The 25,657-nt window shown below is 36.5% G+C and overlaps 1 protein-coding gene across 2 annotated transcripts in view; it reads left to right on the top strand.

The window, feature by feature from the left end:
- Positions 1-25,657, top strand: part of Chd1 (chromodomain helicase DNA binding protein 1) — an 88,875-nt gene that overhangs the window by 34,715 nt on the left and 28,503 nt on the right. For both annotated transcript variants that reach the window (XM_008834594.2, XM_029564259.1), the window contains 13 exons: positions 7,318-7,467; positions 7,578-7,846; positions 8,823-9,048; positions 9,606-9,706; positions 10,062-10,240; positions 11,464-11,591; positions 13,115-13,331; positions 14,295-14,384; positions 16,228-16,418; positions 17,913-18,101; positions 19,600-19,762; positions 20,631-20,783; positions 25,193-25,264. In XM_008834594.2, coding sequence (XP_008832816.1) covers positions 7,318-7,467; positions 7,578-7,846; positions 8,823-9,048; positions 9,606-9,706; positions 10,062-10,240; positions 11,464-11,591; positions 13,115-13,331; positions 14,295-14,384; positions 16,228-16,418; positions 17,913-18,101; positions 19,600-19,762; positions 20,631-20,783; positions 25,193-25,264 — 2,128 coding nt within the window. The remainder of the gene's footprint in view (positions 1-7,317; positions 7,468-7,577; positions 7,847-8,822; positions 9,049-9,605; positions 9,707-10,061; positions 10,241-11,463; positions 11,592-13,114; positions 13,332-14,294; positions 14,385-16,227; positions 16,419-17,912; positions 18,102-19,599; positions 19,763-20,630; positions 20,784-25,192; positions 25,265-25,657) is intronic.

Raw genomic sequence — 25,657 nt, 5'->3', positions numbered from 1 at the left:
TACTCTTAATATTTTATTTATTATTTTTATTTTATGTGTATGAGTGTATTGCCTGCATATATGTGAGTGCACCCATGTCGTGCAGTGCTGCGGAGGTCAGAAGAGGGCATTGTATTCCCCTGGAACTGGAGTTAAGGATGGTTCATAGCCACCATGTGGGTGCTGGGAATCGAACCCGGGTCCTCTGCAAGAGCAGTCAGTGCTCTTGACCGCTGAGCCATCTCTCCAGCCCTCCACTTCTTTATCTCTTATAACCTTCTCCCTTACATACATACATTTTATGTTTATATATGTGTATGTGTGTGTTTTGTTTTTTAAATATTTTTTATTGAGTTTTTGTGCATTTCACGTAATAGTTCATAATTAAATTTAGATCCCCCCAATCCATGCCCACACATATTCTTCCCTGGCACCTCTTGTATTCTGTCATGTACGCTAAGTCCTATCCAGTCTAGCATTTGTACCCAGAAGTCTTTCAGTACACATTTATCCACTGGAGTCTTGTCAGCCTATCTAGAGATCTTAAGGAACGCTCTTTTCCTTCGCCCAGTAGTAATCAGTTGTCAACAGTTCCCAGGCTAGGACCAGCCTGCTGTCCATTCCCTTGTTCCTCACTGGGCCCTTGTGATTGAGTTGGCATTGGTCTTCTGCACAGTGCCACCATTCACTTGAGCAAGCTTCCAGTAGCCTGAAAGCCTCTGTTTCCCTATGTTCATGAAACAACGCTGGTTCTTACAATCCTTCCACCCCCTCTTCTGCAGTGGTCCCTGAGTTGTGAGTGAGTGAGGCTTAATATAGGAGTCCTATCCAGGGATACACACTCTGCAGTCTCTTATTCTCTAAAAGTTAGACACTCTGGCCTTCTGTGTGCTTTGCACTCTGTTGTATAAGGAAGCTTTGCTGTTGAGAGTTGCTGAGGGATGCACTAATATTCTCTTCACCCCTTGTTCTTATAATTTCCATGAGCCTTAGGTGTAGCGGTTCCATTGTAGATATGTCACCTAGGGCTTGGCATCTCTCATACATATATTCTCTATGGTGTGACCAGTCGTGCAACTGTGTAATAGCCTCTAGCTATTGCAAAAAGAAGTTTCTTTGATGAGTGGTGTATGGTACACTTATCTGAAAATAAAATGATCCATATTTAGCATATGGTAAGAAATCTCATTTGTTTAGAGAGAGGGCAGAGATAAGGTTTACTTTAGGACCTGTGGCCTCACCAGCCTTGTATATTTGGCTATAATTACAGTGCCACCTATGAGTTCCCTCCTATTAAGAGGGCTTTAAGTTAAATTAGCTAGCTGTTGATTACCACCCCCTCCACCCCTAGATAACAGTGTCACTACTGTACCAATAGAGGTAGTTTGCTTTTCCAGTTGTAACTGGTAGACTTTAGAGCTGGGTTGGCCCATTGATTGATTTTTGTCCTTTGGCAGCTTGCATAGTATCCTCTAGAACTATGAGAGCTAGTCTTCAGGGAGAAGCCTTTCAGGTCAGTTCAGCTCCATTGCTCCAAGTCCTGTGACAGAAGTATGTCATGTCTTCAGTAAGAAGGTATTACCTTCAAGTTCTGGGAGGTAACCAAGGGCTGTGGGACTAGCCTGTGTTATTTTGAGTCTCTTGGACTAGTCTGACCAAAACCTCGAAGGGACTCCTTGCCATACAGCCCCCAGGTATACAGATGCACTAATGTTAAGGCACCATATGTGTGTCTCAGGTGGTTCCCAAGCTAACACATTTTGTTCTGGCTTCCCACGCCACCTAAGCTCCATTCATCTCTCTTCTCTCCTTCTGTCCAATCTGTCCAATCTCACTCCTGATACCTGATTTAGAAAGCCCTTTCCTATGCCAATATCTTGTAGGGTACTGCCAGTGTTTTCTTCTATCAATTTCTGAGTTTTGGGTTTTACCAATGGCCTTTGATCCATTTGGAGTTGACTTTTGTGCAGGGTAAAAGATAACTGGATCTCTACAGGTAGAGATCCAGTTTTTCCAGCACCATTTGTAGAAGATGCCATCTTTCCTCTATTCTGTGTTCTTGTCCCCTTTGTCAAATATCAGGTGGCTGAAATTTCATGTACTCATTTTTGGGTCTTTTTTGTGTTCCATTGATTTATGTTTGTTTTTGTGCTACTACCAAGCTGCTTTTTTTGTTTGTTTTTAATTACAAGTCTCTAATATAGTCTGAGATCTAGTATGTTGTTCTCCCCAGCATTGGTCTTTTTGCCCAAGATTTCATTGGCTATCTGGGGACTTTTGTGATTCCATATGAATTTTAGGATGCTTTCCTCAAGCTCTGTGAAGAACGTCTTGGTTATTCTGATTGGCATTACATTGTAGCTATAGATGCTTTTGGTAAGACGGTCATTGTCACAATGTTAATTCTACCAATCCATGAGCATGGTAGGATGGTAGGTCCTTCCATCTCCTATTTTCTCTCTCTCTCTCTCTCTCTCTCTCTCTCTCTCTCTCTCTCTCTCAGACGGGACAGGGTCTTCCTGTAGCCCTAGCTGGCCTGGAACTCATTTTGTAGACCAAGGTGTCCTCAAACTCACAGAGATCCACCTGCCTCTGCTACCCAAGCGCTAGGGTTAAAGGCTTGTGCCACCACACCCAGCACCCTATGCTCTTTCTTTAAAGATTTATTCTTAAAATTTTTTTTTTCTGGCTATTGTGAATGGGAGGGTTTCCTTGAATGCTTTTTTCTGATTGCTTCTTACTGGTATGTAGAAAGGCTATTGGTTTTTGTCACCTGTCACTTTCTTGAAAGTATTAGTCATTTCTATCAGTTTTCTGGTAGAATTTTTGGGATCTCTTATGTATAATGTCATATTGTCTGCACATAGTGATAATTTGACTTCTACTTTTCCAATTAGTATTCCTACTTTTACTGAGTTGGGGTTAATCTTTGTTTTATAGTCCTGGAGGACTGGTTTTGTTTTGAAATTGAGTGCACCAAAGCTTGGTGCATATATGTTCATGGTCGCAATATCTTTTTATTCAATTATTCCTTTGATTAGAATGAAATGACCCTCTTTATCTCTTCTGGTTAGTTTTTTTATTTATTATTTATTTTTGTCTTTTTGAGGCAGGGTCTCCCTGAAACCCCAGCTGACCTGGAACTCACTGTGTAGACCAGGCTGGCCTTGATCTCAGAGATCCACCCACCTCTACCTCCAGAGTGCTGGGATCAAAGTTGTGCACTACCACTTCCCGGCTCTTCTTTAATTTGATGGTCTTATTTTGTCAGATATTAGAATTGCAATACCTGCTTGCTTCTTAGAGTTATTTGCTTGGAATATTTTTTCCCATACTTTCATCGTCAGGTAGTGCCTATACTTGAAGGTGAAATGAATTTCCTCAGTACAGCAAAAAGATGATTTTATTTCTTAATCCTTTCTACTAACCTGTGTCTTTTGCCTGATAAGTTCAGGCCATTGATATTTAGACTTAATGTTGAAAAGTGTGTATTGGTTACTGTCATTTTAACTTGTTTGTGTTCTTGCCCCTATTTTGTGTTTCCATTATTATACCTTCCTTGGTTTTCTTTCTGTGGCCTCTTGGGTATACTCATTCCTTTGTATTGCTTTGAGTATTGTCTGTAGGGATGGACATGAATTATTTCAGCCTATCATGTCATAGAAAACTTTCCATTCCCCCTCAACTGTGGTCGATAGATTTGCTGGATAAAGTATTCAGGGTTACCATCTGTGGTCATTTAGAACTAGGAATACTTTGGTCCAGGCTCTTCTGGCTTTCATAGTTTGCATTGAAAAGTCAGCTGTAGTTCTGATGGGTTTTCCTTTATATGTAACTTGTGTTTCTCTAGCAGCTTTCAGTAACCCTCTCTTTGCTCTGTACATTTAATGTTTTTACTATGATACGCTGTAGGGGGTTTCTGTTCTGATCCTGTCTAATTGCTATTCTATGTGTTTCCTGAATCTGTATAGATAGGTCCTTCCTTAATTCAGTGACGTTTTCTTCTGTAATCCTGTTGATGATCTGTTCAGTGCCGTTGGCCTGAGAATCTTCTTCCTATATGCCTGATGCGTAGATTTGGTCTTTTCATGGTATCCCACATTTCCTGCCTATTTCATTCATGTGTTTTTTAAAATTAACATACTTTTTGCTTAAGGAGTCCAGTTCTTCAACTTTGTCATTCAGTCTTGATTTTCGGTTTTCCATTTCATTCATTCTACTTGTGAGGCTTTCTCCTGTTGTTTCAAATTGGCTTATTGAATTTTTCAAGTCCTGAATTGCTTTCATTATTTAATTCAGTCACACATTTGTATTTTCTTGAGCTTCTTTCACAACTTTATGCCTATCCTCTTTGAATTCTTTGAGTTGTTTGTATTTTCATTTAAGTTCTTTGATCATGTTTATGATTTTTCTTTTAAATTCTGCACCATGGGGTTCCTCAATGTGATTCTCATTGTAGTACACTTTTGTGGGTTTATTTGGAGGTACGCTCTCTTGTTTTCTCATTACTTGTTTTTTGCATTGCTGTCTGGGCATATGGATGTTTTTTGTTGGTTGTGTGTCTGATAGGAAATTCTGGTCTGCCTTTGTTTGGTTGAATTTTGGTTCTGTTTATTTTGATTATGTAGCTTGGTCGCTTTTTGATCAGGTATAAATAGTTAATTGGTGTGTGCTTCAGGTTCTTGCAGAGTAGGCTGGTCTTGGTAGTTGGTAGGTCAGGGTATAAGGTGGACTAGCTTGTGTCAGGCAGGAGTTGAGGGGAAGGTGGGGGTGGGGACAGCTTGTAGAGGGCCTAACAAACTACACTAGAAGATTAAGCTAGTCTGGGGTTGGAAGCTAGTCCAGAGAGCTGAGGTGGAAAAGCAAGAGTGCATCTTTGCCCAAGGTTTGCTCAGGAGATGGGGCAGATTAGAGGTATTCAAGCTACAAGGGAATCAACTAGCTTTTTTAATTTGTTTGTTTTGTGATACTCTGTAGCCTCAGTTGGCCTGGTTTGTATAGACCAGGCTGGCCTAGATCTCATAGAGATTAAAGGCTTTCCCCAGCCACTCCTGGCTTCCCCTATGTATTTGTAGATTAAAGATTTGCTTTAAAATAATATCAGAATACCACTTTCAAAAAATTGTAGCAACTTGGAAATACAAGAGTGTAAGATCACAGAATGATTAATTTAGGAACTCAGTATAATTGCCACAAATCTAACCCAGAAAGCATTAAGAAATTCACAACAATTCATTTAGTTATTTATTTAGTTCATTGATTAGTTAGTTTTATTTTTTGAAACAGAATTTCCCTCTAGCCCCAGCTGGCCTGGAACTTTATCTTACCAGGCTCCAGGCTGGCTTCTGCCACCACACCCAACTACCATGTATCCATTTTAAGTGGTTTTCCATTCTGTTGTTTTGACCCTTATTTTTCTATTTTTCTTGGGTATTCTACATATTTTCCTTTGTCTATACTTGAATTTGTTACTGATTTTTCACAGAGGTCTCATGTGTCTATAATATTAGGATTCACTTTTTTTGTGTGTGTGTGAAAATTCCATATTTGTATCTTTGGATATTTTCTCATTCTCCCATGTCTTTCTCAGGCATTCCTGTTACTGGGTGCATTTTGGATAATTCAGTTTGTTCTCTTTGAATCTTAACTATGTCATATTCTTAATCCCTCATCTTGCTGAGCTGCAGTATATCTAATTGCTTTAACTATGAGTGTTTTGTAGTCTTCTTGTGTAGGGTGCTAATGATCAAACCCAAGGCTGCACACATGCTAGAAAAGCAGTGTATCACTGAGATATCCCATATTCTAGTTTTCAGTGCAAAACTCTTGTATTTTCAGCTAGAGTGCCTTAGCAAATCATTTCATGAGGTGTTAATTTCTCAGCTTGGCATGGGTATAACCAAATAATATTTTCAGGATTATGAGTAATTTGGGCTGATGAGTAGACATAATTGGGCATAAAAATTATAATTTACATTAAAAATTGATACGCAAGGTTTTTTCTTATGGCTGACACATGCTACTCTGAATATCCATGTCCTAAAAAGATAATCTGATTTTATGTGTATTTGTGTATTACCTTTGTTAAAGTCATGATTTATGTAACATGTAGAACAGTCGAGCAGGCACAGTGCCTGAAGTAGATTATAGTACCTGTTGGGTGCATGTCATCTAAAATGCTTGGATCAAAGTGTCTCAGATTTTAGAGTTTTACAGATCTTGCAGTACTTGTATATACTTTACCTATCAAGCACCCTTAACCCCAAATCCCCAAAGATCCTTTATAGTCTGAAACTGAGAACTGACATGATACTCAATTCTAAGATTTTAGACTTTCATATTAGGGATACTCAAGTGTAAATATAAGAATTTAATATGTATCTTTGATCTGAACTGTCTACATTAATATCAAAATATTAGCTTATAAATCTATTATTTTTCTCTATGTGTTGATCAGAAAGAAATTAAGTAGAATAAAAGAATAATACAGATAAGGTGTAATCATTGAATATTGGTTCAGATGGCACTGTTGGAACTGGTTTGGTTTCTTTTATACATTCTTTTATAACTTACTAAGCTTTTCTTAATGAATATGTACTGTAAATAAAACAGTTTAAAGGGGCAAGCTTAAAAATTCATAGTGTCGGGGTTAGAGAGATGGCTCATGGGTTAAGAGTATGAACTGTTCTTGCAGAGGATTTGGGTTTGATTCCCAGTACTCACATGTGGCTAACAACCATCTGTAACTCCAGTTCCAGGGAATCCAATGCCCTCTTTTGACCTCCATGGGCATTGAATGACATAGGTGTACTTACACATGTGGCAGTACATTCAAACACATAAAACTAAAAAGAAAAAAAAAAATCACAAGCTCTGAAAAGTTTAAAGTTTAGAATCTTTTTTTGTTGTTTTTTTAAAGAATGGGTGAGAGCTTGGCGTTGTGATGCACGCCTTTAATCCCAGCAATTGGGAGGTAGAGGCAGGCCTGGTCTACATAGCAAGCTCCAGGCCAGCTGGGGCTACGGGAGATCTTGTCTCAAAAAGACTTTAAAAAAAAAAAAAATTATGTACATAATATTCTTTCATGATGAGGACCAAAGTACCATTTATTTACTGTTCATTTGAGATTTATCAAAATGATTCATAAAACTTTGGAGTTCCAAGTGAAATCTTAAAAAATACTTCCCAATGTTATTCTGAAGACAGTATTTAATATTTTTTGTGTGGCTCAATATTTCAAACAGTAAATGGAATCCAATTTAATTTGATTATCATTGTATTTTATTAGCAGTAGAAATTACTTAAGATGTATGTTTAAATAAAACATTTTGTATTCAGTGAAGATTGGCAGATGTCTGGATCAGGATCTCCATCTCAGTCTGGTTCAGATTCCGAATCTGAAGAAGAGAGAGATAAAAGCAGCTGTGATGAGACAGAGTCAGATTATGAGCCGAAAAACAAGGTCAAAAGCAGAAAACCACAAAATAGGTGAGTGTACTACTTTTTTGTAATGCTAAAAATTGTCGTTTAGGAAAGGCATTCTTTTTGCATAGTAATTTTTTTCTGATATTGTTTCTCTGAAACACTGCTTTCCCCAGATCTAAGTCAAAAAATGGAAAAAAAATTCTTGGTCAAAAAAAGAGACAGATTGATTCATCTGAAGATGAAGATGATGAAGATTATGATAATGATAAACGAAGTTCTCGTCGTCAAGCCACAGTCAATGTGAGCTACAAGGAAGATGAAGAAATGAAAACAGATTCTGATGACCTGCTGGAAGTCTGTGGAGAGGATGTTCCTCAACCTGAGGAGGAGGAGTTTGAAACAATAGAAAGGTTTATGGATTGCAGAGTTGGGAGAAGAGGAGGTATAGTTGCAAAAGCATTTGTTTGGCCATTCAAATAATATTTAATACAGTAAAAATATTAAAGATTTTCTAATTTTGAAAGCTAAGAAGGTGGATTTTCTTCTGTTTTGTTCATTTGCTATCAAAATGTACATTGCTTGGCTCATGTGTCTTAGAAAAAGCTCACCTGACATCATTCTGTATTTTACAGACACTTGCATGAGTTCTGTGTTACAAATTTAGTTTTTTCTTTCTATACCTAAGTAATTTGTTTCTCTTTATACACTTTAAACTTAAGAGCTTTTTTTGAATATGAAGGTTATTTTGTTCAGTAATATTCATGTAGTGTTTAAAATAACTGGAAGTTTTATAATTAAAAACACCAACTTTCAAGTTACTAGTTATTAGAAGTTGTGTGTCATATTAGGTATTCTATTGTATTATTTTTTGGTCTTTTTGAGACAGGTGTCTCCCTGTAACCTCCAATAACCTCCAGCTGACCTGGAACTTGCTATGTAGACCAGGCTGACCTCAAACTCACAGAGATCCACCTGCCTCTGCCTCCCGAGGCGTGGGATCAAAGGTGTGGGTCACCATGGCCGGTTATTCCATTGTATTTTAAAACTTTGTTTTTCCTACTAAAACTTTAAAAATTACATTTATTTAGTGTGTGTGTGTGTGTGTGTAGGTCAGGATAACTTGTGAGGGGGAGTTCCTTCCCCCATATGGGTCTTGGGGATTGAACTCAGGTCAGCACACCTAACAGCAAGTGCCTGTACTGTCTCAGCTATCTCCCTGGCCCTTTTTTTCCCATTTTTAAAACTTAAGTCTTCAGTTCTAAAATTCTGAGTTCTTTTGTTTTATATGTGACATAATTTCCCAAAGATTTCTGTATTCTTTTAGTTTATATTTTATATTCATATTCTTGAAACCTTGAATTGAAAGGAAATATTCCTGTAACAGATTTGCAAGGAGAATCTCATACTTTCGTTTCTAGCTACTGGTGCTACTACAACCATCTATGCAGTTGAAGCAGATGGTGACCCAAATTCAGGATTTGAAAAAAACAAGGAGCCAGGAGAGATACAGTATTTAATTAAATGGAAAGGATGGTCACATATCCACAATACTTGGGAGACAGAAGAAACCCTCAAGCAGCAGAATGTTAGAGGAATGAAAAAGTTGGATAATTATAAGAAAAAAGATCAGGAAACAAAAAGATGGTAAATATGCTCTTGAATTTTTGTTTTTGCTTTTGTTTTGGTCTTTTCGAGACAGGGTATCCCTGTAGCTCCAGCCTACCTGACTGTCCATGTAGACCAGGTTGACCTCAATCTTACAGAGATCCCCCTGCTTCTGCCTCATGAGTGCTGGAATTAAAAGCATGCACCACCATGCTTGTATGTTTTCTTATAGTTCACCACCGTGCTTGTATGTTTTCTTATAGTTCAAGATTACTTTTAAGGTTTTTTAGTAATAAATACATAATTTGGGATGAAATGCCAGCCTAAACTATCTCTAGCCTATATTATTCCATTTCAAGGTGAAACTAAGGAATCGTCATGTCCAGAGTTTGTTAAGAATCACAAGGGCTCTGGGTTCAACCTCTAGCACTGCCAAGACAAACTGCTAATAATGTTTTCTCTCTTATTTCAGTTTCTTCATTCCTCAAACTTGGTTCACACAATTAAATGGGAAGTCTTGTCTGAAAGATAATGATCAGTAGAATCAGTTATTTAGAGGAAAATATGAAATGTGTTATTGGTTTAACATTTTGCAGGTTGAAAAATGCTTCACCAGAAGATGTGGAATATTATAATTGCCAACAAGAACTTACAGATGATCTACATAAACAGTATCAGATAGTGGAACGTATAATTGGTTAGTAGTAAATAATTTGGATAAAACTGTTACCTGTTTGGTGTATTTTTGAGGTGAGCTCTCTCACTTTGTTGCCTGTGTTGAACTTGAGCTCAGGATCCTCATGCCTCAACCTTCTAAGTATTTGGGAATACAGGTGTGTACTCCCAAACCTTTCTTCAGACTTAACTTTTTATACTTGAAATCATGCAAGCAAACATCTCAGGCTTGCTGTTTGTATATTAAGTACTTTAGCTTGCTTTCACTAAAATAGAGTACTGTAAAGTAAATAACAGTTTCACTTCTGTAGCCTTTATTGAGTATGTCTCTGATGTAATTAAAGATGAACAAAACAGATACCTGATTTATCTTCCAGCTCATTCCAATCAGAAGTCAGCAGCTGGTTTTCCTGATTATTACTGCAAATGGCAGGGGCTTCCATACTCAGAGTGCAGCTGGGAAGATGGCGCTCTCATTTCCAAAAAGTTTCAAGCATGTATCGATGAATATTTTAGCAGGAATCAGTCAAAAACCACTCCTTTTAAAGACTGCAAAGTGAGTACTGGCATTTTAATACATGCAAATGTATTTATACATTGTAAGTATTACAAGCCTATGTAGAGTTGAATCCTGATTTCATACATACTGAAAGAGTACTTCTTAGATGATAGACCTATTAGAGAAAGATTCCTCTAATTGCTATGTGATCTTGGATATGACATTGCCCTTTATCCTTGATGAATGGCACCATGTCCAAAAATGATAAATTGATGGCAGTCTTAGTTGTGTTGGGGAGACCAAATAGTGAAAATTTTCTTGGAAACTAGAGGTATATGCTTGGTTTAAAAGGTAACAGATATTTTTGCTGAATGTAGGAAAGCAGAAGAGGTACATATTCAGGAGATTAAACCTAGAACCACTTTTCTTAATAACTTCTAAAATCTTCATAGTTTACATTAAAGTATTACTGGTAGTTTTAAGATGTAGATACCATTTTATAATAGGATTGAATTAAATTCAGAGTGGTATTTTGAAAATCAAATAGTTTTCAAAACTATTCCAGTTTTATGGATTATTTCTAGTTCAAAGCTAGAGCAATAGTTAATGAATTGAACATAATCCTTGCTTGTGAAATACTTGACCTATGTATATTGGCAGGAACTGAATTTTTTTGGTATTTTTCTAATCCAAAAAAAGGCAAAAAAAACCTCACTAGAGCTTTTTCTAGAGTCATAGAGAACAGTAATGGTTGCGTGAATCTTTTATGTATATGAGTATATTGCCCACATGTTGGTATGTTCAGAAGAGGGTGTCGGTTCCCCTGGAACTAGAGTTATAGACAGTTGTTAGCCACCATGTGGGTTCTTAACCAACAAGTTATCTGTCCAGTCCCCTACATAAACATTTAAAAAAATTATTTTATGTGTGTTGTGTCTGCATGTATATAACTGCAGCCAGTGCTCGTAACCACTGAGCTATCTCTCCAGCCCCTGCATAGACATTTTTGTTGTTTTTTAGAAGTAACTTTTCTGTATAGCACAAGCTCATCTCAAATTGGCAGTCTTTTGGTCTCACTCAGCCTGTTGAGTGCAGGGATTATAGGTGTGCACCTCTGTGCATAGCCTCTTAAACATTTATAATCATAGAACCTCTGAAATTAATGATTTGAAATGAAGTGCTAATGTTTATGGTGAAAGCTAGACTGAAAGATAACTCATCTTTTAGCATAATTTCTTCTATTCAGTAATTTTGCGTACTAATATTTATTCCAACTGAAGGTATTGAAGCAAAGACCAAGATTTGTAGCCCTGAAGAAGCAACCAGCATATATTGGAGGACATGAAGGTTTAGAATTAAGAGATTATCAACTCAATGGTTTAAATTGGCTTGCCCATTCTTGGTGCAAGTGAGTATATTCTTTTTAGTCATCTATGTAATTTGAGAGAATATTTTTTCCCACAGATTGCCAGGTTCATCATTTAAAGGTTTAATGACTCCATGAAGAAGCAGGAAAGGACTCAGAGATTCTTACAAGCTAAAACACTGTAGGAAAACAGTATTGCTTGAAGTCTGCCTTTCAGGGGAGCAGCAAAGGTCTTGTTTGCAGCATATTGAAAGCACCAGAGCTACATTATTTGACTTCATTTCTTCAGCTCATATTCATAATGTTTCACATTAAAACCTGCCAGATTTGACTTAAAGTCTTAAGTGTAGTCATGGAACACATTTAAAAAATCATGTGGGAAGTACTTGAGAGTTTTTGAAGGATATTTTCTTATCCATTAGCTTCACAACCCTAGCTCCAGGATGTTAATGGTATCTTGATAGTGAGAATCAGATTCTAGATAATATGCCCAGTCTCTTGAACACACTGGCTATATAGTTATTTATCTCTGGACGTACCAGTACCTTGTCTTGACCTTTGATGAGTCCATTTCTCCACTGATTTCTCTCTTCAAGAATATGTTTTTAGTTTTGGTTTTGATTTTTGAGACAGGGTCTCATAAAGCCCAGCAGATCTCATAGTCACTCTGTAGCCAAGTATGACCTTGAACTCCTGTTCCTCTTGTTTCCGCTTCCCATGTACTGGGATTACAAACTGTGTGTCACTACCTCTAGCTAGGATATGTTTTTGCATAGTATCATAACGTATACCAAATAAGTCATTCTTCCTTAATAAGTACAAAAATTTGTGGGTGGCAAAGGCATGGGTAGCTAGCTCCCTTGCTGTTGCCACACCTTGTTTCCAAAGGGGGGGAGGGCAGGGAGGGAGGGAAGGGGAGAGAGGGAGGACTGGAAAAGGGACTGAGACACTCCAGAGAGAAACCAAGAGAGCAAAAATTTTGTAAATACAGCACTTGGGAAAGATTTCTACTAATGAAGTTTTAAGTTTTACTTGATTATTGTAGTTCTTAAATGTTTTTATTCAAGTGGGTAAATCGTATAATGCATTGTCTTTCATGCTGGAATATTTTTTTCCTTAGTTTTAAAAATTACTAGTTAGTCCCTTTTTTCCTGCCTCCTGTGATGCCTAATTTTGAATCCCACCTTTAAAGTTGTGATTTAATTATGGTTTTCACCCTTACTCTTCCTAGATACTCTTTAATTATTTAACATATCTGCAGCCTACTACTGGTAGATGAATTGTATTATTAACTTCGTAATTCATAATAATACTGTTTAATCTTCAAGCCCCCTTTAGCCTTAAATGGTCATATTTTGGATGACATCAGTGATTGTCTTTTGGACAGGCTTTTATTTTATTATATATGTTATATATTGGTACTGATAAAAAGGTAATATTGTATAAAATGGCTATTATGTTAATTATATACAACATCATGTAAATGTGTACACATGGCATGAAACAGTTCTTTGTAAATTGGAATTTTTGTTGCATAAATGGATTTTTGTTTTTTCAATTTGTAGAGGAAATAGTTGCATACTTGCTGATGAAATGGGCCTTGGAAAAACAATACAGACGATCTCATTTTTGAATTATTTGTTTCATGAACATCAATTATATGGACCTTTTCTATTAGTTGTGCCACTCTCCACTCTGACTTCTTGGCAAAGAGAGATTCAGACGTGGGCTTCTCAGATGAATGCTGTTGTTTATTTAGGTGATATCAACAGTAGAAACATGGTAAGTTACCTTTCTACAAATTTAGAAGTCTAGACAAATTATCTTTGAGGATAGTATCTCACTTTGTTGTTACGTCCTCATAGTCTAGCTTGTAACCTGCCACAAATCAGTGCCTAACATGTGCTTAGTTGGTTATAGTAAAAATATTGGGAATGTATGCTGAGTTGATTATAATAAAAATAATAGGGCCAGCCAGATGACACTAGGTTGAAAGTGCTTGCCACCAAGCCTGACATTATGAATTCAGTCCCTGGAACCCACATGGTAGAATGAGAAAACTGATTCTCTCAAGTTGTGCTCTGACTACCACCTGGATGTATCCCCACATACACAATAAGTAAATGCAATGAAAAAATTTTAAAAACTGAATTTGGTTTAGTATTAATATGTATATGCATACACAAATATATATATGTGTGTGTGTGTGTGTGTGTGCAGCTACACTTTGTGTTGAGGTCTAGACTGCCTCATATTCCCTTGTCTCAGCTTCCCAAGTGCTGGCCTTATAGGCATGTGCCACTGCACTGGGCCGTAAATAATATATATATGAATACATGAATTGTTTTTTTCTTACAGAAGATTTCAAATATATATGAAAGCAATCCAAGAAGTATAATGACACCCACATTTCTGAAAGGTCTCATTTTACCATTTTAACCAGTGCCAGTTTTCTTTTGTCTATATGTCTACATATTACTCTCCTTAGAGTTATGTGAGGCAAAACTCAGATACTATATCTGCATATGTAACTAAGTAAATTACTGTTTATGTTTTATTAAATGAGAACTATTTTCAGTGAAAGGTATGTAATGAAATGATGTTTACTTCATTTTTATTTATAAAACATTATAGTCTGTTAAGGTGTTCACATTTTAAATGACTTAATTTACTTTTAGATATTTAAGTAGAAATATAATTTATTTGGTGCTTCCCTTAAAAATTGTTCTTAAAATTTCTTAATAGATCAGAACTCATGAATGGATGCATCCCCAGACCAAACGGTTAAAATTTAATATACTTTTAACAACTTATGAAATTTTATTGAAGGATAAGGTATGTATTACTTGTATTTTCCATTTAGTGTATGCAGGATGAAAGGTTATTTAAGTCATGAGTCAGTAAATTATAGCCTTTGGACTTTAGGTGTTTTTTTTTTTTTAATTTACTTTATGTTTATGTGTAGTATATTGCCTGAATGTATATAAGTGCACCCATGTCATGCTGTGCTGCAGAGGTCAGAAGGTGGCTTTGGATCTCCTGGAACTGGAGTTATGGACAGTTGTTAGCCACTATGTGGCTACTGGGAATCAAGCCCAGGTCCTCTGTAAGAACAGCGAGTGCTCTTTAACTGCTGGGCCATCTCTGCAGCCTCTGGGCTTTAGGTTTTTTTAATGGCCCTTGAGCTAAGAAGGATTTTTACATTTAAGGATTTTAACAGAATTTCATTTAATTCAACGCTACCTAAGGTAATTTTGGCAACTGATGACTGCTGGGAGGGGGAGAGACAGTTTCCTACAAGGATAGGATTTTTGGTAGGTTAACAAAGCTCCAGTGGTTGGACCCACACCGAAGGACCTGTGGGACACAAATCAGACTATATAAGTCATATTTGTGTGTGTGTGTGTGTGTGTGTGTATGATAATCGCAAACATTCAATTAAAAAGGTTGTATACAAAATGATGTGAAGTGGTATGTAATGGTACACGCCTTTAATCCCAGCAGAGGCAGACAGACCTTCAAGATCATGGCCCAGCCTGGTTTGCAAATTGAGTTTGAGGCCATCTGGGGTTACAGAGAGACCTGGTTCCAAAAAAAAGAAAGAAAAGAAACTAGCAAAGAGCACATTGGTCTGCAAAGTCTAAAATATTTCCCATCTGTTGGTTTTCCGAAAAAAATCTACCAGCTCTTAAATGAAAGTAGCTTATTAGTGTCTGTTATGTCTAAAGTTTTAATAAATGGAGGAAGATGCTTGTCCTAGTTTCAACATCTCTTTTGCGGTAATAAAATAATCTGACTAAAAACAATTTACTGAACAAAAGGATTTATTTGACTTATACTCCAGGTCATAGTCCATCATTGAGGGAAGTCAGGGCAGGAACTCAATGGCAGAATCTGTGGAGCAACTTGCTTGTTGGCTCTGTCTCAGGCTCAGGACCACCTGCCTGGGAATGATGCTGCTACGGTGGGCTGCACCCTCCTATATCAATGAATAACCAGTTCTCTCCAGGCATGCCCACTGGTGTCAAGTTTACTTTAAAGACTAAGCAGGATAATGCCTAACAACAGCATTAGTGAAGCGTTGGACTACATGCTCTGTAGCTGTTATCTCATTTAATTCTCATTCACTTCATAGTTAGAATTTGTACTTTAATGAAAACAAAAATCAGGTTTCAAATGGCATAACAAACTTGTCTAAGGTCACATAGCTATTAATAACAAAATCAGGCCTGTGTCTATTTGAAGTCTCAAGAGACCTAAATTTCTTTCTTAGAAACCTACAGATCATAGAAGTTAGGTGGTGAATTCTACCTGCCCTTGAAGATTGGGTCTCTTCCTAGTTAATGGTCACCTTTGTTGGACCAGCTAAAATCTTGTGTGAAATTTTGCAGTGCTGGAATCAGTTTTCTTCCTTTTTTTTTTTTTCCTGTGTATAAGCTAGTAAAATCCTTTTACTCTATTTTCTAAGTTAAACTAGTTATTGAAAAATTTCTGTTTTGTGTGTGCATAGCTACCAGATTTGAGGATTCCAGTAAGTCTTGAAATACTTTTTAAAAATGTGGAATGTTTGCTTTTTACTTTAATTTGCCTTATTTTAATAATCTAGAGTTAGCTTTCCTATTTGATCAGAATTCTTTTTTCTCTAAAAATATTAACTGTTCTTATATTCATTTTTAAGGCATTCCTTGGCGGTCTGAATTGGGCATTTATAGGTGTTGATGAAGCACATAGATTAAAAAATGACGACTCCCTTCTGTATAAAACTTTAATTGATTTTAAGTCCAATCACCGACTCCTTATCACTGGAACTCCTCTGCAAAACTCCCTGAAAGAGCTCTGGTCATTGCTACATTTCATTATGCCAGAAAAGTAAGATATAATTTAATCATAATTTTATATGCTGAGGTTCAATGGGAAAACATTTAGGGAATAAGGTCCATAAGTGATTTTTGTTATATTGGATCACAGATTGTTAAAAAGAAAAAAAAAAAAATTGGGGTGGAATAATAGTTAAGAATTATAAATTGGAGATTTAAAAATTTTTGTGCATGAACTTGAGCAATGTATAATAAATTTTAACAGTTGATTTTGCACATCTGTAAAATACATCTTGCTTGGAAACTAAAATAATACTATTTATATTTAATAATAACAATTACAATTTTATAAAGTGAGTACTCTCATTCTGTAAATGAAAGATCAGAAGAGATTAAATAATTTGTCACAGGTCAAATATTATTTTTCAGTAGGTCTTGAAGTTTTAAATTTTTGTTGTTTTATTGTTTTTAGTTTTATGAGTATTAGTGTATTGTCTGCATATATGAAAGTATGCCGATATCATCTAGTGCCCTCGGAGGTCAGAAGAGGGCATCAGATCCCCTGGAACTGGTGTTATGCATGGTTGTTAGCCGTCATGTGGGTGCTGGGAAACAAACCTGGGTCCTCTGCAAGAGTGGCCAATGCTCTTAACCACTGAGGCAGTCTCTAGTCCCTATTGTTTTTTTTTTTTAATTTGTTTAATTATGTTTTCATTAAATTTTATTTATTATTTTTATTTTATGTGTATGCGTGTATTGCCTGTATTTAGGTAAGTGCACCCGTGTTATGCAGTGCCCACATTGGTTAGAAGAAGCTATTGGATCCCCTGGGACTGGAATTACAGACAGTTGTTAGCTGCCATGTGGGTTCTGGGATTCAAACCCGGGTCTTCTGCAAGAACAACCAGTGTTCTTAACCGCTGAGCCATCTCTCCAGCCCCTGTTGTTGTTTTTTAAATTTTACGTGTATGCCTGTTTTGCCTGCATGTATGTAAGTGTGTCGTGTCTGCAGATGTCAGACGAGAACATCAGATCCCCTGGAATTGGAGTTAAGGATGGCTGTTAGCTGCCATGTGGATGCTGGGAATCAAACTTGGGTCTTCTGCAAGAGCAGACAGTGCCATCTCTCCAGCCCCTAAATGGGTATTTTTGAGATATTTTAGTGATAATTGCCTCTGTATTCAAAGAGCCTAAGTGAAGAATAATCAACAAATTGAGCCTAGAATATGTTACACATGTTAGGGAAGCACTCACTACTGAGCAGTAGCCCTAGCCGTCATTTTATTTGTTTCAAGGTGGAGTCTCACTAACTTGCTCAGGCAGCCTTGAACTCACTCTACCCAGGCTGGATTGTACATACTTACTTATATATGTATAGAGATACATAGATACATGTATACACACATGCATATGCATGCACACACATGTGCATGTATATTTTGTATGTGTGTAGAGGAGGGGATTCCTGGGAGGGAGATTTTTAGAGAGTTTTAGCTCTTATGTACAGTTTGACTTGTTTTCAATAACTGTGCCTTTGCTTTCAAAGGTTTTCTTCCTGGGAAGATTTTGAAGAAGAACATGGTAAAGGCAGAGAATATGGTTATGCAAGCCTTCACAAAGAGCTTGAGCCATTTCTGTTACGTCGAGTTAAGAAAGATGTGGAAAAATCTCTTCCTGCCAAGGTTGAGCAGATTTTAAGAATGGAAATGAGTGCTTTACAGAAGCAGTATTACAAGTAAGCTGTCCACCGAACACAGTTCAGAATTAGATTTCTTTGCCCTGATCATGGTGCCTCACCTCCTACATATAGGGTCTTAGAGCAGTAATAAGCCTTGAATTTTAGAATAGGTTTATTTTGAGCTAATGAGGCACAAGGATTTAATAGGCCCAGGATTATGGGTAACCTATGCTCTTGAAGACTTTATAGTTTTATTTTTATGGGTATCAGTGTTTGACTACATTGGTATGTATGTGTACCATATATATTCTTGGTGCCTGAGGAGGCCAGAAGAGGGTGTTACATTCCCTGAACAGTCAGTTGTGAGCTACCACATGAGTGCTGGGTGCTAGGTGCTGAGCCCTTGTCCTTTGTAAGATCAGCAAGTGCTGTTCACCTCTGAGCATCTCTCTAGCCCCCTAAGCCATATTGTTAATGCATTATCATTATGCTTTTCCCTAGATAACATACAGCTTACCTGACAGAATTTTCTTACTTCAGAGTATTAGGATTTCTACAAATGTGATATGTAATTGTTATAACTGACAGAGCTAAAAGAAACTTGAGACAAAATTTTAAACCTGCTGCTTTGAAGAGTATCAACAAACCACATTTATGTATGCTTTATGTCAAAATTTATGTAGTGATATTTTTCAAAGAATAAAAACAAAGTATGTCTTAACATCTGTTCAAGTATTTAATTGTACAGTAAGATACATTGCTACATATATTTTATGGTAGAATTCTGTAAGCACCATGCACCTAAAAATGAATTTATTGAATGAGGTGGTACATGCCTGAAATCTCAGCCTTTGGGAGGCTTTTGAAGGAGGATTAAGAGTTTGAGGCCAGCCAGGGATACCTAGAGAGTTCCAGGCCAACCTGGGCTATAGGATGAGACTGCCTCAAAATAAAAAAAAAAAATTTTGCATAATTTTTATTATGGACATTTTCAAAGATACACAAAAATAAGAATACAAGAATAGCTAGACATTTTAAGATGCTTTAAAAGCTAAATTTTTAAGAAAGGAAGAAAATAAAAGATTTTGATGAGAATTATGTGTAGTTTGAGTAATAAAATTTATTTTTATCAAGTTGAAGATGTATAGCATGCATAGTTGTAATTCAGGGAAGGCAGTATGGCTGAAACTGTATCTTGATGAGTGTTTCTTATAAGCCCATGGAAAAGATGTAATTCAAGTGACTGTCTAATGAACGTTTTAAAAACTTTTAAGATGATGATGATGAAGTTGACCATCTTTCTACCAAACTCTGGGAATGATTAATATATTTACCATATACATAGAACCTCCCCGGTGTATACTTAATAAATCAGATAACAAGTTACATGTTCCATGAGTCTTATGCATGGGGTTCAGTCCATCCTAATATCCAGTTGTGAGCTTCTTAGTTGTGAAATTCTGATTTGGTACTAATTTTCTTTTCTAAGCTTTCACAGACTTTATTTTGGTGATTGTTCTGCTAAACATGGTTTTTGTGACTTTTGTTTTTTAAGATGGATTTTAACTAGGAATTACAAAGCCCTCAGCAAAGGTTCCAAGGGCAGTACCTCAGGCTTTTTGAACATTATGATGGAGCTAAAGAAATGTTGTAACCATTGCTACCTCATTAAACCACCAGATAATAATGAATTCTATAATAAACAAGAGGCCTTACAAGTAAGAATTTTTAAATATTACTTTGTTTTAAAGCAGAATTCTAAGAATGTCTATTTGAGATGTAACCAAAAATGGCAGTGATTTAATATATTTGACAGAAGTTCTCTTTCTCTAGTGTTTTATTTAAATAATGATCTAGATTATTTTTTAGTATTTATTTTTAAAAAGCTTTAAAATTTTTAATTTATAAGAATAGTCTTTCAAACAGATGGACTGTAATGGTTTATCAAACCATTATCAAATCCATTAGTATGTTCATAATTGTGAAAAAATTGACTAGTGATAATTCTGCTGAATTTTTGATGATGAATGGTAGTCTAAAGAAAGATATGTTGGGCTGGAGACCTCACGCAGCTGTTAAAGGCTAGGCTTAACAACCAGAAAGCCAAGAAAGATATGTTGACCTAACATCCTACCCTTCCATTATTTAGGAAGATGGCTCAGAAATGTGAAGACATGTACGCAATCTAGTCATAATAGTGCATTGAGGGGATAAGACCATTGACTTAATAGAGAATGCATTTCCATTCTCATTAAAGCCTCGTTTGCCCGGTTGTTGTTTTTTTATTTTCTGTGTTTATATTGACTAAGATTTTTGGAAATAGTGTATAGAGTCAAATAGAATCATTTTCCTGTTAAAGATAAAGAAGCTAATAATACATAGCAAGGGAAGTTTTGATTTGTTTAATAGAGCAAATAGGAAAAGTCTAGACAGTTTTGAAAACTGAAAGTAAGTTTTTCTTCAGTGCTATGGAAACTTTAAAAATCTCAATTGAAAGTAGTTGAAGCACGTGAAGTATGAAGTGGAGCACTGTGTCGTTGACTTGTTTTTCACATTGTTGTAACCATTAATTTATTGTCTCTTTAGCACTTAATCCGTAGTAGTGGAAAATTAATTCTTCTAGACAAGCTGTTAATTCGCCTAAGAGAAAGAGGCAACCGAGTACTCATTTTTTCTCAAATGGTGCGGATGTTAGATATACTTGCAGAATATTTGAAGTACCGTCAGTTCCCCTTTCAAGTAAGCATTTCATTGTCTTTGTGTTTGTTTCATCACGTTCTTGAGCTTATTTTACAGAATCCCCTTTGAAATTACTTTGTATATAAGCTGTATTTTTCCTTAAACATACGTAGTCACTGTTCTTTAAGTTTTAGAATTCTGTCTTTGCTGTTGTGTATTTTAAAAGCTGGACTAAGGCAATGTTTCTTTGTTGAGATAGATCTGAAGGGGAAGCTTTGAATTAGGATGAAGTCTGAGGAAGGAGAAGCAGTCCTTGTGTATGCAGCCAGGATGGTGCAGGTTCTAATGATTGGCATGCTCGTGGTTATTCTGATCCTTGGTTTGTTGAATAAAACTAGAGAAAGGGATAAGACCAAAGTAGACTTACATCCTATCCATCTATTTAAAATTTATAATGAAGTTCATTCAATAGAATTAAAGTTGACACTGATGTGTGTTTTAATATTAGATTCAGATAACTATTCTCATTATATTTAATGATTTATTTCTTACATTTTTTATTGTTTGTGTGTGTGTGTGCATGCATGCATGGGTGTGTATGCGGGAGTCAGAGGATAGCTTTGTGGTGTCGGTTTTCTTCTTCCACCTGTATGTGGGCTCCAGGATTTGAACTCAGGTTGCTAGGCTTGCTAAGGAAGCACCTTTACCCACCAAGCCATTTTGCTGAGCCCTTGGAACAGTGCCAAGAACATTCAGTATACACATCTAGGAAATGACATATATTTAGTTTAGGCAGTATATTTATGAGAATCAACACACATCTCTGCTCTTCTGAAGTTACAATCTGGTATACAGACATTATACAGATAGTTGCAAAGAAGTTGAAATATTATACCTCTAAAGTATTGTAGAGGGTAGGTGCTCGGTAATACGAGCACAATCAAAAGACACATAGTAATTTAAGGGGAAACACAGAACAGTGCTGTTACTTGAGATTTTAAAGGCAGCTTTGAGGTGTAATTCTCATACCTTACTATTCAGTATACCATTCCCATAGTCATACATATTTGCCACCAACACTGTGGTCATCTTAGAACATTTCCTCACTTTTGGAAGAACCTTGGGCTCTTGAGCTGCCTTTCACACTCCCTCCATCTTCCTCTCATGAGCCCTGCATTAGTTTTACATAAACAGAATTTTTTTGTATATCGTTAAATGGAAAAAATATACAGAAGTACTTCTGAAAGCTCTCCAGTTCTCTGCCCCAGATCTCTTCTCATTCCTAGATTACATCCCAGTGGGAACTGTTTTTGTTTATGCTATTTCAAAATAAGTGATAAAACACTATTACAGGTTTAATAGAAAAGAAACATGATTCTATTTCAGACTAGACCTCTTCATTTAGGTGAACATTAAGAGCATTTTACTTAAACCACTGAGAATAAGTTCTTTAAAATGTTTTTCTTAGACTGAAGAGATGGCTGAGCAGTTAAGAGCACTTCCTGCTCTTTCAGGAGATGGAGTTGGGTTCCCAGCACCCATGTTGGGCCATTCACAAAAGCCTGTAACTCTAGCTTCAAGGGATCTGACATTCTCTTCTAGCTTCTGCATGCACACACAGACATACACACACACATAAAAAACTTCCTCCCTTTGAGCTTTCCACCCTGTTTGGTTTATGTGATGCTGTGGATTTACCCCAGGACCTTGTGCATGCTAGTCAAGTATTCTACTAACCAAGCTTCATCCTTGCCCTTCTTTTTACTTTTTATTTTGATAAATGGGTTTGTTAATTTGTCCATGCTGATCTTCACTTAAGATCTTCCCGCTATAGTCTCCAAAAAAGCTAGGATTGCAGACCTGCTCCACCAGCCTCAGCTATGCTTAAAAAATCATTTCTGAAACTGAGAATTTTAATCAGTCACATTGAAGTACTCTGTAATATGTATATAGTGTATCTGTATATGTATATATGTATGTGTAATATGAAAAACCTGAGGGGGGAAATCAGTAGCACACAGTGCATATTAATCATTAGTTGCAAAAGGCAATCTAAAGATGCAAGCTATTGCCAGTGATGGGAGGGGAAAGAGAAGAGGGAAGGCCTAAATCATAAACATTATCATGCCTGGTTTTCTTTGGCTTAGTTTTGTTTTCATTGTTTGTGTGTTTCGTGTGTGTGTGTGTGTGTGTGTGTGTGTGTGTGTGTGTGTTAGAGACTGTGGTCTCATTGTAACTCATAATGGCTTGGGAACTTAATATGTAGCATAGGGTGGCCTTTAAATTCCTAGCAGTCCTCCTGTCTTAGCCTCTTTGAGTGTTGTCATGAGCTACTGTACCTGGCTCCTTTAGCCACAAAAACATCATTATTCTGCTTTTTGTTGTTGCTTGTTGTTTTGGTTTTTTGAGACAGGGTCTCCCTGTAGCCACAACTGGCCTGGAACTCACTATGTTGGCCAAGCTGGCCTAGAGAAGATTCACCTGCCTCTGTCTCCCAAGTGCTGGGATTACAGGTGTGCGCTGCCACGCCAAGCTCCAGTGTGTTTTGATAGCACTGATTTGCTAGGTTACATTTCCTCATCCTAAGCCTGAGAGGAAGACCGCTCAGGGAAAGTACAAAGAACAATGTTTGTTACCTTCTTTGAGCCATTTGTCATTCTTTAAGATGTTGGTAATACTCTGAATTCAGGTTAATTTGACTTGCCATTACAAACTGAACCAACTAGTAATTGCTGTGCACTCTTTATTATTTCCATTAACATTCTAGCTTGCTTGAAAAAAGCACTTTCTTTGGTTACCAAAAATATCTGTGAGTCTGATTTCCAGATATTACTAGATTTCTCTTAGAGATAAGTGTATAGAAAGTTAGAGTGGCTTTTCATAAAAATTATAACTTTGACACATACCTCTTTGTTTTCCCATCAAATTTCTCTAACAGCAGCTAAATGTTGGGATCTGGAGACAGAATAGTTACCCTGTGAGGCACCAGATACAAGAGTGGAAGGAATAGTGGCAATTGAATAGTCAGTAGATATTTGGTAACAGATTTAAGAAGCTGAATAGCAAGCCATCAGTATATGTTAGAAGTAAACTTACTTGTATGAAGAGTCTGCAGAGGTTCAGGGATTCTTGACAACAGTAATTCTGGGAATAGGGAACAGGTGGGGCTTTAACAAATTGTGGAAAAGATGTGTTTGAAAATCTGTTTTCAAACAACATTTTTTTGCCTCTGTTCTGAAAGTGCACTAAGAGGATCACCTGTGTTTCTATTTGATTGGTTTTGTTTTATGGGCTAACCTCAAAATAGTAGAGCCTACCAACCAGCCAAAAAGAAGTTTCTGTGTGTGTTTACTTTTTGTCATCCTAGGATCAAACTCAGGGCCTTGTGCATCATAGGAAATTGCTCTCCCACTAAGCTATAGCCCCAGACTCGCAAACATGCTTGGATATCATTCTGTTATAATGTCTTCCTGAGTTTCTGTTTTATTGTTGTAGTGTTTTTTCATGTTCTTGTTTTCTGTTTATACCTAGTTAACAAAAATGTCACTGATGTTTAGTTATTAACCTTGTAACTGATAATTTTGCTATAACTTTGTGAGTCTTATTGTATTACTTTTAAGTGATTAGTTTTTGTTTGGTTTTAATAATTGAGGAGAATTCCTTTAGATTTTTCATTTCATGGACAATCATTATTTCTGATTAGAAATGTACTTTTGTGCCAATCCTTATAGCTAGCTATTCTTTTTCTTTTTTCTTACTGCACCAAGAATAATTATAGTGCCTAGCATTGGGTATATAACATTTGCAGTAAAATTTCTGCATCTCATTTTTTCTGGTTAAAGAAATTCCTTTTTATAACTTACTTGTTTAAAATTAGTAACAAAAAGAAATATTAAATGTTATGGTCTATTAAAAATTTATATAGCAACAAAGCAGAGGTTGGCATATTGGTTTCCAAATTGGTACTTTAATCTGTCACTTAAAGTATAGCTTGTGGGCTGTAGATCTAGCTCAGTGATAGAAGTGCTTGCCTAGCATATAGGAAACTCTGGTTAATCTTCAGCACTGCAGAAAAAGAGAAGAAAATGCATGTATTGGGGTAGTACAGCTTACTTTGTTTTGTAAGCACTTATTTGACTGCCAGGCACTGTACTGTTTTCTCACTGGGCCTGTTTAACAGAGAAGCTGATAAGGAAGAAAAGTTGAATCATTTGCCTAAGTCACACAGTGAATTAGCCACATGCTGGCTGCTAGATCCATCAGAGTCTCTAGTGGACATTTGCTTGACTCTTCTAAAGAGTTTCTGATTCTGATCTGGGTCGGGACTCTGTAATTTCAATTATTCATTCTTAGGTGGTTCTAATGCTGCTATCCAGTAACCATACTGGACTTAGTGTTTTTTGTAGTTGATTTTAATTGTTTAACATTTGATTCTGGTTTATGAAGTGTTTTGATTTGATTTCTTCTAGAGATTAGATGGATCAATAAAAGGGGAGCTGAGGAAACAAGCCCTAGATCATTTTAACGCTGAGGGCTCGGAGGTATGAATGCCTTTAAAATTGTAAATATTGTTTTAATCATTATGTTATTTAGTCATCATTTTGTTTAGTCAGCATATTTGTAATTTGTTTTTAGTAGACTTGGTACTGGCCAGCTTTTACTAGCAAGTAAGGCTTTTAAAGTCCATGTTCTCTGTCAAATCTGAAGAATTTTACCCTCATCAACTAGCATTTCAGCATGTTACGGTTAATTTGCTTCCAAATACAATTAGCTATCATTTAGAATTCTTTGCATGTGCTCTGTATTTTCTAAGTAAACATGAGATAGAGCCTCATCCATCACTCTCCTGTTTCCCCTCCTCCTGCTTGTACAGAAGTCAGCACTGCAGAGTTTGGTGTTTGTTTTTACCATGTGGGTTTATATTTTGGAATCTT

The sequence above is a fragment of the Nannospalax galili genome, unplaced genomic scaffold (genome assembly GCF_000622305.1).
Source record: "Nannospalax galili isolate Female #2095 unplaced genomic scaffold, S.galili_v1.0 scaffold16, whole genome shotgun sequence".
NCBI classification, from domain to species: Eukaryota; Metazoa; Chordata; class Mammalia; order Rodentia; family Spalacidae; genus Nannospalax; species Nannospalax galili.
The sequence above is the reverse complement of the archived record's forward strand: the minus strand, read 5'-3'. Positions and strand labels throughout refer to the sequence as shown.